This window comes from Heterodontus francisci, chromosome 12 (genome assembly GCF_036365525.1).
Source record: "Heterodontus francisci isolate sHetFra1 chromosome 12, sHetFra1.hap1, whole genome shotgun sequence".
NCBI classification, from domain to species: domain Eukaryota; kingdom Metazoa; phylum Chordata; class Chondrichthyes; order Heterodontiformes; family Heterodontidae; genus Heterodontus; species Heterodontus francisci.
The window spans coordinates 76,491,163-76,503,237 of NC_090382.1; the positions used below are offsets into that span (position 1 = coordinate 76,491,163).

A 12,075-nucleotide genomic window follows, 5' to 3' on the forward strand; every position below is an offset into this window, starting at 1 on the left:
ATAGCAAGATCTCTATATCTTCAAAAGAACTGTGCAATGGATACTCCTATCAATGCTCTTGTGGACAGTTGTGTCTATGCTAGGTTGATGAGGACAAAGTCAAATAGTTGGTTATCACATTTGCAGGATTTAGCCAGCTTAGTCATTTATTAATGGACATTAAATTCCCCACTCCAAGTTTATTCTGAACCGTTGATTTCCTCAGTGCTTCCAAGTGTTGTTGAATACTTGGCAGTACTAATTCATTAGTTATGGGAGGAATATCAAGTGATCAGCAAAGTTTCTGTGCCCATTTGAGCTAAAGCCACAAGACGTCATGGGGTTCAGTCAACATCAAGAATTCCCAGGGTCACTTCAATTCAACAGTGGGACAAGGACATGCACAGGTAACGTAGGAATCTGGAATGTCAGCTGATAATTATACTAACAGAATATCTATGTTGGACTTTAGCTTGTCAGTTGACAGCTCCCAACTTCTGCAACCAGTTCTGAAATGCTAGGACGATTCTGCTGGTGCTTGGCCTGGCACAATATCTAGATTGTAGCCAATATATACATTCAATTTTCTTATTAAATATTGTAGCAATTGTTTTGTAACTGGGTGGGTCATGAGACCACTTTAGATATCTGATAAAAGGTCTGATCAGCCTGCATATCGAGCTCGGCACTGTTACGTGTTTGACTCCTTCAACTAATCCAGCAAAGCTTTGCTGCAAGTACTTCTTTTTAAAGTGTATATTTATGTACTGTTATGCATGTACAGGATACTTAAACACTGAATATCATGTATCACAGACTTATTAAAAATCCTATTGATTTGGAGTAAATTATAAATAGGAATACCCCTACTAACATACCTTCTCAAAATCCTTCCTAGTTTAAAAAAAAATTCCTTTGCTCCTGCCCCATTCTTCTGTTTCAGTGGGGAAAACAGCCCAATATTTCGATTAGGTAATTACTTAGCCTCTGACTTCTGTTCTATCTGCTATGCCAAGTTCAGCTACGGACTCCCAGATATAAGATTTGATCTAGGAATCACCAATTACCAAAAAGGGGGTTGAGGTAATTGATGGTTTTAAAGCAGTTTATTAAGAAGCAAGTTTAGATATGATAATATGCTAAATATACAGAAAAGACACATGACCCCAACAGGTGACAATTGTTTACCAATTCCAGATCAGACGAACCAATGGGGGAAGCAGAGGGATGCCGATCTCTGTAGCTGGCAGCTGCAGTCCCTTCTGCTCTCAGTCTTGGAAAGTTCTTTTCTGTTTGAAGTGTTTTTCCCTCCACCCGTATGCCCATTTATGTGCATTACTTCTAGGTGGCTGGTGGGTGTCTCATGCAAATCAATTACCCAAGGTAAATACCTATTTCCATCCACCAGTCTATGACATCATCCCGTGGCTCATCTCTTGCTAGGACATCCTGTTTATCTTACTCAGACAATTAGTTTAGATATGGGGCCTGAGATCCCACCTCATCAGGCTTAAAATGTCTTCTACCAGGGCTTGTACTAGTCATGCCCTTGGGAGAGATAGCAGGCCTACACTGTCTCTGTTAGCCTGGCAGGCTGCTATAAAATATTATTTAATAAAGGGAGAGAGCTATTTCTATACTATTCCATTAATTTAAGACTTTATGTGCTCATTGGCATCCAATTTTGTACACTGTCAATTAACACTCAATTCCCCAGTGATCCCCTGCTCTGACCTGTGGAACAGTATGGAATGTCAAAAACAACGGAACTCATCAGTTGGAAGAGCACCTTATCTATTAGGCACTTTGCAGCTCTCTGGCCTTTGTACCTGAAACACTGTTTGTCCTCTTCACAGAGGATGACTAACCTGAATTTTCCAACATTTTATGTTGCCAATATTTTGACCTTTTCTTCACAATAGTAATCTCTCATTGCTGATATAATTCGAGCAAATCTTCACTGTACACTTTCAATGGGTCTAATGTATTTTTTATGGATGCCCAAACTGCACCCAATATTGCAAGTATTGTCTAACTAATAAATTGCACAAATTCAAAATCATTTCCTTACTTCTATAGCCAGAATCCTATTTGCTTTTATGGTCTTTTCCACCAGCAATCTCACCTTAAAAGATCAATCTTTGTGTACAAAATCATGAGAGGTATAGACAGGGTGGATAGCAAGAAGCTTTTTCCCCCCTAGAGTGGGGGATTCAATTACAAGGGGACATGAGTTCAAAGTGAAAGGGGAAAAGTTTAGGGGGGATATGCGTGGAAAGTTCTTTACGCAGAGGGTGGTGGGTGCATGGAACGCATTGCCAGCGGATGTGGTAGACGCGGGCACGATAGCGTCTTTTGAGATGTATCTAGACAGATACATGAATGGGCAGGAAGTAAAGAGATACAGATCCTTAGAAAATAGGCGACAGGTTTAGATAGAGGATTTGGATTGGCGTAGGCTTGGAGGGCCGAAGGGCCTGTTCCTGTGCTGTAATTTTCTTTGTTCTTTTCATCTATCAGCACCCAGACCCGAGTCCTTCATTCCATTAAGAGGCTTTGCACTAGGGTACCTCCTTTCACTACACTTTACCAAAATGAAAGACATCAAATTCTTTCCATGGAATTTGATCTAGCCATTCTACCATTGGGGGAGACCAAACGCAGATTGGGTAAACGCTTTGTAGAACACCTCTGCTCAGTCCAAAAGCATGACTCCGAGCTTCCGGTTGTTAGCCATTTCACCACCCGCCCCCCACCCCGCCCCAACTCTTATGCTCATACATCTGTCCTGGGCTTGCCGCAGTGTTCCAGTGAACATCAACGCAAGCTCGAAGAACAGCATCTCATTTACCGATTAGGCACGCTACAGCCTGCTGGACTGAACGTAGAGTTCAATAATTTCAGAGCATCATGGGCCGCCTTTTTTTTTTTCTTTGTTTTATTTTAGTTTGTTTCATAATTTTTTTTTTTAAATCATGTGCCTACCCACTGTTTATTTTATGTTTGTGCTTTGGGCAAGGGTTTCTTATTTTCCGGCAATTAACACCCTCTCTGCACTAATGCTTTGTCTTTCACCACACCATTAACATACCATTTGCCTTTGCTCCATGACCTTCTGGTCAATTATTCTCAGTGACCCTCTGTTCTATCAACACCTTGCCTTTTGTTATCTCTCGGCCCACATTCGCTTTATTTGCTTAAAACCTATTACATTTCTAACATTTGCCAGTTCTGATGAAGGGTCACTGACCCAAAACATTAACTCTGCTTCTCTCTCCACAGATGCTGCCAGATCTGATGATTTCCAACATTTCTTGTTTTTATTAGCCATTCTACCACCCTCCTTCTTATATCCTCCTGCATTCTTACTTTGCCATGCCTCATAATTTGGTAGTGCTAGCAAACTTTCATACCATTACTCGTCTGTTTATTTACATAAATTGAAACCAAGATGTGCTACCTCAGGACCATTGAGGAGTCATTTCAAACATCTTGCTAAACCAAAAAAAAATCAATCTACCCCTATTTTGTGTCCCCATCCATGTAGTTACATTCTTTTCATACCAATTGCCTTAATTAATGAGCAAATCACCAGCAGGTTGTGACTTAATGTTATTTATTTTTTCATTTATTTAGAGATACAGCACTGAAACAGGCCCTTCGGCCCACCGAGTCTGTGCCGACCAACAACCACCCATTTATACTAACCCTACAGTAATCCCATATTCCCCATCACCTACCTACACTAGGGGCAATTTACAATGGCCAATTTACCTACCACCTGCAAGTCTTTGGCTGTGGGAGGAAACCGGAGCACCCGGCGAAAACCCACGCAGGCACAGGGAGAACTTGCAAACTCCGCACGGGCAGTACCCAGAATCGAACCCGGGTCCCTGGAGCTGTGAGGCTGCGGTGGTAATCACTGCGCCACTGTGCCGCCCATGTTAAATAACATACAGCTCCTGTAACCATACAATTAATTGCAAGCTGTCAGGAAAACTTTCTAATAGGCTGTAATAGTGTGTTATTGACTGGAAATAATCCCCAATAGGTTGTTCAGACACAGTTAGTGCTCCCAGCTCCATGACACATTTCATTTACCTCAGGCAGGTTATGTAGCCCACAGCATTAGATGCCTATGCTTGTATTATAGTGTGCTCTTGTGCTAAAGGCAGAGAAGGTTGTCCATTTATATGGCCAACAGGAAAGCAGCAGCTCAGAATTCAGGCAACAATCATCCTTGTTGGTTCTCTGTCACTATGTTAACAGTATGGGTGGTGGAATAAAAAAGCTTGAATGGGCTTGAAGGAAGAACTAGACAAGTTCTTGTCAACAGCAAGGATTCAGAGTTACTGAAAATACATCAAGGGAATACTGTGGTCAGCTGAGCTAGGTGGCCCAAAGGTCTTATCCTATCTGAAACTGTTAATATGTATGTACAGAGGTATAGTTTGTTCACCTGTTGTAACAAAATTGAAGGTTGTGGAACATTGACCAAATAGTTGGTCAATAACTTTGGGGCATAACTTTGTACTTACACATCTTGGTACAATGTAGAGACTGCTACAAACTCAATTGCATGGAACCTTCCAGGCAACAGAAACTTTCACTGCTTTTCTGGGCTGCATTTGAACTAGGTTTCAGATATGAAAAAAAAAGAGTGCATTAATCCATCACTCCTACCAGTTGGCCTCATTTCATCCACTTCAAGTGCACTGCTGAACATCCTTCACCAAAAACTGTTACTAAAACAGATTATGTGATAGAAAATGCTCAAACTTCACGTTAGGAAACAAAATGCTATCACCTGTATTCTTGATTAAATAAAAATACAGCAAAAAAGGAATAATTTGCTTTAATGATCTGAAGTATTCCAAATATTCAATTTTGGATACCTGTACCAGTCATAAAACAATTACACAGTAAAAACATTAACTTTTTAATATCTGAATTTTATATCACAGTAAGAAAATACATAAAATATACTTTGTAAAACAACTTTATGAAAGGGAAATCATGTTTAACCAATTTATTGGAGTTCTTTAAAGAAATAACATGTGCTGTGGATAAAGGGGAACCAGTGAATGTACTGTACTTAGATTTCCAAAAGGCATTTAATAAAGGTGCCACATGAAAGGTTATTGCAGAAAATAAAAGCTCATGGTACAGGGGGCAATATATTGGCATGGATAGAAGATTGGCTAGTTAACAGGCATAAATAGGTAATCTTCTGGTTGGCAGGATGCAACAAGTGCTGTGCCACAGGGATCAGTACTGGGGCCTCAATGTTTTTTTTACAATTTATATAAATGACTTGGATGAAGGGACCGAAGACACGGTTGCTAAATTTGCTGATGACACAAAATAGGAAAATAAGTTGTGAAGAGGACAGAAGGAGTTGACATAGGGATATAGATAGGTTAAGTGGGTGGGCAAAGATTTGGCAAATGGAGGATAATGTGGGAAAATGTGAAATTGTCCACTTTGGCAGGAAGAATAACAAAAGCATATTATCTAAATGGTGAGAGATTTCAGAGCTCTGAAATGCAGAGGGATCTGGGGGTCCTCGTGCATGAATTAGTATGCAGGTACAGCAAGTAATTAGGAAAGCTAATAGAATGTTATCATTTATTGCAAGGGGAATTGAATACAAAAGTAGGAAGGTTATGCTTCAGTAATACAGGGCATTGGTGAAACCACATCTGGAGTACTGTGTATAGTACTGATCTTATTTAAGGAAGGATGTAAATGCATTAGAAGCAGTTCAGAGAATGTTTACTAGACTAATACCTGGAATGGGCAGGCTGTCTTATGAGGAAAGGTTGGACAGGCTAGGCTTGTGTCTGCTGGACTTTAGAAGAGTAACAGGCGATTTGATTGAAACATACAAGATCCTGAGGGGTCTTGACAGGGTGGATGTGGAAAGGATGTTTCCTCTTGTAGGAGAATCAAGAACTAGGGGTCACTTTAAAAATATGGGGTCACCCATTTAAGACAGATGAGAAGAAATTTTTTCTCTGAGGGGCTCGAGTCTTTGGAACTCTCTTCCTCAAAAGACAGTGGAAGCAGAGTCTTTGAATATTTTTAAGGCAGAGATAGATTATTGATAAGCAACGGGGTGAAAAGTTACTGGGGGTAGGCGGGAATGTGGAGTTGAGGCTACAATCAGATCAGCCATGATCTTGTTGAATGACGGAGCAGGCTCGAGGGGCCAAGTGGCCTACTGCTCCTAATCTGTATGTAATAAGCAAAGTATAAACAACACAACTTTCAGGAAAATGCTTTATTGTAAATTCAGACATCTAATGCAAAATTAATAAACTTAAACCTGCTTCAAGATCTCCAACTAAACCACTTGGTAATGAACACATTGTTTTTTTTTAGAAAAATGGATTTGAATGTCAGTTATCTTTAATCACTTCAGTTCTCCAAAGTCTCCAAAAGTGCCTTTGGAATGGGTTCCTGAATCAAAGTTAAGCCTTTTTGTAAAAAAAAAACAAATACAAGGGTTCAACCATAGTACAAAAGAAATGGAAAGCCTAACTACGAGAAAGATATGTCCACTTTTAGTGTAGAATACACAAATAAAATTAACTTCCTAATTGATTTATTTTAAAATTGCTCAACCATGCTTCACAACCTGCAGTATAGCTACATTACCAACGTTTAGTTTAGAGATACAGCACTGAAACAGGCCCTTCGGCCCACCGAGTCTGTGCCGACCATCAACCACCCATTTATACTAATCCTACACTAATCCCATATTCCTTACCACATCCCCACCTGTCCCTATATTTCCCTACCACCTACCTATACTAGGGGCAATTTATAATGGCCAATTAACCTATCAACCTGCAAGTCTTTGGCATGTGGGAGGAAACCGGAGCACCCGGAGGAAACCCACGCAGACACAGGGAGAACTTGCAAACTCCACACAGGCAGTACCCAGAATTGAACCCGGGTCGCTGGAGCTGTGAGGCTGTGGTGCTAACCACTGTGCCGCCCTATGTTGTTCATACAACACACAAATAAATTTGTGCCTCAACATCTTCAATAAGCAATGATGTACACAGTTCTTTATAGGTTACTCTTGTGCTTCTGAAACATATTTTTAGTTTGTCAATTCAACATTATTTTGCAAGTCACCGGTGAAACCTAAATCAGTATACTGAACAACATCACTGCAATCCTTTCCATTCTTGTATGAATGATGAGACTCAATTTATGAACTTCATCTCGTAATCACTGAGGTTAAGCTATACCAAGGTGAGCTTTACTCTGTGCTGTCAGTATTTTCAGCTAGAAAGGTACGACATAGCTGCTTGGATTCAGATCCAGAGAGCAGCCTGGCTCCAACTTTTCAAATTCAGGCAAGTCCATGGGCAATATGGATACTACCAAAGTATAAAGGCCACCAAATTTTCATTACTATTGCCCAGACACATGGCAGGTTAAAGGTTCCTGTGGACATGAATCAGGCATTCGTTTAAACTGGACCAGCATCCATAGTATCACATTCTACGAGTACAACTGAATTTTAAATAGGCTGCCAATATCTGGGAATTTTTTTGTTTGGGGGGGGGGGGGGGGGGTGGTGGTGTGCAGTGAAAGTTATTTAACGATCAGATTTACTCTGGAGTAAAATTCGTGTCAGATTCCTGCACAATAACACTAGGTTAACAGATTAAAACTCAACCAATATTTCCAAATAGGTCTCAACAATAGAAATGTTGAGGAAACAATAACAACCTTACAATTTCCAAAAAACTCAAAATGAATTAAAAATCTTATTTCAAATGAATTCCTAAATGTTTTGCTTTCAAATACAGTGATGTTTTCAAATTTCAGCCCAGCCATTTTTATTTTAATCAATAACTCAGATCATTGTCCACAACATTTAGTAAAATTTTTCAACCACACTGTAATTATTTCAAATCAAAACTCCAATATATAGCATATGCAGGAATTACAACTTTGAGTGCTGCCCCACATCAATTACTGATTTCTATTTACACCCACAATATTATTTAGCTGCTTTTACATGCTTTCAAGATACAATCTCAGGATGGAGTTGAAAATCCATATATTTATCAGATGCAAGTGGACCTCAAATAACATCAACTTAGAATATAACAAAGTTAACTTCTTCAACACATGTAAATAGGGCAGCTTGACTAGGTAGTATTGTACTTCCTATTTTGGATAAATGCACCAAAATTGAATAGATTAAAATCTGCCTAAATGCAGCTTGTGTAAATGCTGCAGCTTATTTTGAAGTTGAACACCAGGATAAAAATTGCCTTAAGATTTAACCGATATTTCTAGCATACAACAAAATAACTAAGATTCCACAGTAGGATAATGCTCATCTAGAATTTTCTGAAAAAAAAATTATATAAAAAACATAAACTGGGCCACTTATTCAAGGATACTCAGATGGGATGAGACATCCAAAATGCAGTAGGGTTTTCAGTGTTTCAGTTCTTCTGATGTTTCCTATTGGCATCAAGGCCTGTACATTTTAGTCAGTACACTATTGCTTATATATACACAACAATGGAAACACTGCCATGGAGTCAAAAAGTTTTCCCCACCTCCAAGTAAGCTAATGCTTCATTGTGGGGGAGATAGTAAATCTCAAAAATGGGTAGATTTGGGTCGGATGTGGGGGTTAAATGGTTAAAAGTCTGACTCCTGCCCCCAATCCACATACTTCCAGCTTTATTTGGGGGGGGGGGGGGGGGGGGGGGGAAGGGGGGCAGGCAACCAACCCGCTCCAAGGAGGCAAGTTTTCACTTTAAAATATTTCAATGAGGCTGCGAGCCTCGTTTGTATTCATCATTTGATATTTAACCTGCCAGCTAAACTGAGGTAAGGGACTGCTGGTTCAGGATGCAAGTGCCTTTCCACCCACTTGCTGGATCCAAACTGCCTGCCTGACCATCCCCATTACCTTCCCAATTCACCACCCCGCTCCACCCCAAAATCTCTTCCCTTCCAACCCCATCCCCACTGAGGCCTCTGAGAAGCACTCCAGCTCCCCAGCACCTCCCAACAATGAGACCCTCAATCATAAAGCTAACAGCCCCACCTCTCCAACCCTCCTCCACCCCACCCACCCAAGGTCTCTGATTTCCCAAGGCCTGACTGACTGACTTCTCCCACCCCTCCCCCCAAAACGGGACCAGACCCCTCTTGCAGTTTTATGCAGTCTACCCCTTCCTGCTTCAAGCAGGTCAGGTAAGTTAAAACTCCTCCCTATGTTTCTGGTTCAATGTAAAAATGTACACATTTAAAAGGGTATTTATTGGATACCAGTCACAAATGAACAACAGTTAATTTGTCAGCTTAATTTGTCCCCTTAAACTGAAATAAAATAAATTAAGCTGTAGGCCCCATGGACTTGATCACTCCAAAATATTCCGTTCATTTCTGTGATTAGTAAGTGGACTTTCTCCAAAGTCACAATTCTTTACTCAAAGCAGCCCAGTCCAAGAACAGAAGACACATAAGATGTGGTTAAAAATAAGCCAACATTTCATGCTTTGAAAATGTTAAGATACTATCTGTAAGTAGATACACAGTCACAATCACAGTAATCAACATCTGAATCCTGACAAACAAGACTGAAAAGTGCAATCAAATAGAGCTTAGACTTTGTAAAGGTTTAGTTGTGTTAATAGTTATTCAGTATTCTGATTTAACATCTGTTTATCTGTATGGTTTATTCATTGATGAAAGCATCATGAACCATCCCCTTGATCCTGCTGAGTTCCTCATTCTCTAAACTTAAATAATATGCATCAAATTTACCAGGTGGGCATCATATCTGGGAACCATACCCTTCCCAGATACTTGGAAACCTCCCAGTGGATTTGCTCCAAGTTATATTTCTGATCTGGTATCAGCACTTCCTCCATAATGGATAGCTGAGTCAGTCGTCCTCCACACATCTTCACAAATTCCACAAATGCGCTGCAAGATACCTCACATTCACCCAGACCCATGGCAGTTAGGTTTTTGCAACGCTCTGCAATGCAAATTAATTCATCATCCAGAGGCTGAAGACCGTTTGCACAAACAACCAGTTCAATCAATCTTGGGCAGTTCATTCCAATACGACCCAACATCTCCTTACTGACTGCACGGCCAAAATAGATGTGCGTGACTGGAGTTTCATCACGAAAAAATGGGTCAAACTCTTCTTCATACAGGAAGAAGTACATGACAATGTTGACTTTTGGAGAATGTTTCACAAGAGCATCCCAGCTACTCTTTTTGATGCTGTGGAACTGGGTCTGTCCAGGGTTCTCACTCACCACATCAATGCGAAGGTGTTCCAGATGAACATGCTTCTCGCTGGATAAAGCCAACAGCAACTCATCACTCAGAAGGTAATAGTTTAGTGCCAGCTCTCTGAGGCCATAGCACTGATCTGCCACACAGAGAATACCTGCATGGGAAATAAAATTTAAAACCTATTTAACATTTTCTGTTGGCATGTCCAACAAAAATAGACAAATAAATTTATAATTTAGTCACTGGTAATTTGAACTGGATGGCAAGAGAGACAGAATCACTGCATCTTTTTTACTTTGTAGACTTAGGATTGATCAAGATTAAATTCTCCTTTCTCTGCTAACTAGAAGGTTTCAAGTGAAATGAACTTTGCTAATTTTAATTCAGTTCCGGTTGGGAATAGCCCATATTTTCAAAATTAAACAAAAATAAAATCAGCAATCCCCCTGAGATACAAATAATGGCCAGAAATGGAAACATTACTTCAGTGCAAAAGGAAGATTTTTCAAAAGTCGTCATTGTTCATAAATACTTGTACAAAAAATAAAGTTGATTTAATTAAAAGGTTTTGTTCGGGGAGGAATAGATATGTAATCAAGCTAAAGAATGTTTCCCTACATTCTGACAAACGTAGTCATATTAGCATAGATAATCTCAATTGCATCAGCAAAGTACACAGAAATTTAGTCGCTTCCTCTATCATATAGTAGGACTTGGTCAGTACTGAATTCAGGAATGGACAATGCCCTTCATTAGTTTCCAGGATGAAAGGAGATCATCAGTGAAAAACCTCACTAACACACAAACCCCTGCAGCTTTTTCAATGTGGCATCAAACCAAGAGAAGGAACATTTAACATTTTTAGATCACAATCTAGAGAATAGTTTTACTTCTCAGTAAAACCAGACAATGAACTCTAATTACAACTCTTTGCTAGCATAATGTTGTTAAACAACAAAGATGAGAGCAGAAAAGCGGTACCAACATTACTTAAAATATTAAAGACACAAAAATTCTGAAGGCAAACTAAAATCAAATCACTGTAAAAAAAAAAATCGCACTTGAATTTATTCAACTCAACTACACAAGATTCCAAAGCTGTATTAATCCAACTACACATTTTTGTGGATCATCAGAGCCCCTCAAATAGCTTGAGTTTGCTATCCATAGTCTAACGCAAAACATGACAGCTCTCCTCAGAACAATACAATTATTGCACAAATGTAATGCAATTTTTAAATGAACTAAATTAGGAAAATGGAAACTTCCAATTATTCAATAAATATTAGATGACCTGATGTAGTAAGGCTTAGAGGCCTGCTACTCGACCCGAACCTGACGACATGTGTCGGGTTCGGGTTGGGCTGGGCCGTGCAGAGTCCGAGTCCGAGTCGGGTCAGACACACGCAGTAAGTGCTCTGAAATTTAAAAGAAAAAAAAACTTACCTGAGCTTGGAGACCAGAATGAAACTGAGACTGCGCAGTGTGAGTGACGTCACGATGACGTCATCACGCAGGTGCTGCAGGTTCATGGAGATTCCGAGTCCGAAGGTGAGTAAACGGATGGTCGGGTCGGGCTCGGGTCAGGCTGGGCTTGGGACAAAATCAGAGGGGCCGGGTCGGGGTCGCGCTCGGGTTCTTTTTTCCTGACCCGAGTAGGCCTCTAGTAAGGCTCCATGAAAAAGAGTTGACATAGATTCCATAAGCTCCTCTGTATTGACTTCCTAATATCAATACACTGCCACAGACACACACTAGGCACATCATTTCAGTACTTCTAAAAGATTTCTTGCTGAA

At 40.1% G+C, this 12,075-nt stretch overlaps 1 protein-coding gene across 16 annotated transcripts in view; it reads right to left on the bottom strand.

Annotated features, from left to right (window-relative positions):
- Positions 1-4,818: 4,818 nt before the first annotated feature.
- The window catches only part of LOC137375933 (F-box/LRR-repeat protein 3-like), a 47,224-nt gene continuing 39,967 nt past the window's right edge, over positions 4,819-12,075 (bottom strand). For all 16 annotated transcript variants that reach the window (XM_068043668.1, XM_068043674.1, XM_068043663.1 and 13 more), the window contains one exon: positions 4,819-10,432. In XM_068043668.1, the coding sequence (XP_067899769.1) occupies positions 9,789-10,432 (644 nt within the window). In that variant the 3' untranslated portion in view covers positions 4,819-9,788. The remainder of the gene's footprint in view (positions 10,433-12,075) is intronic.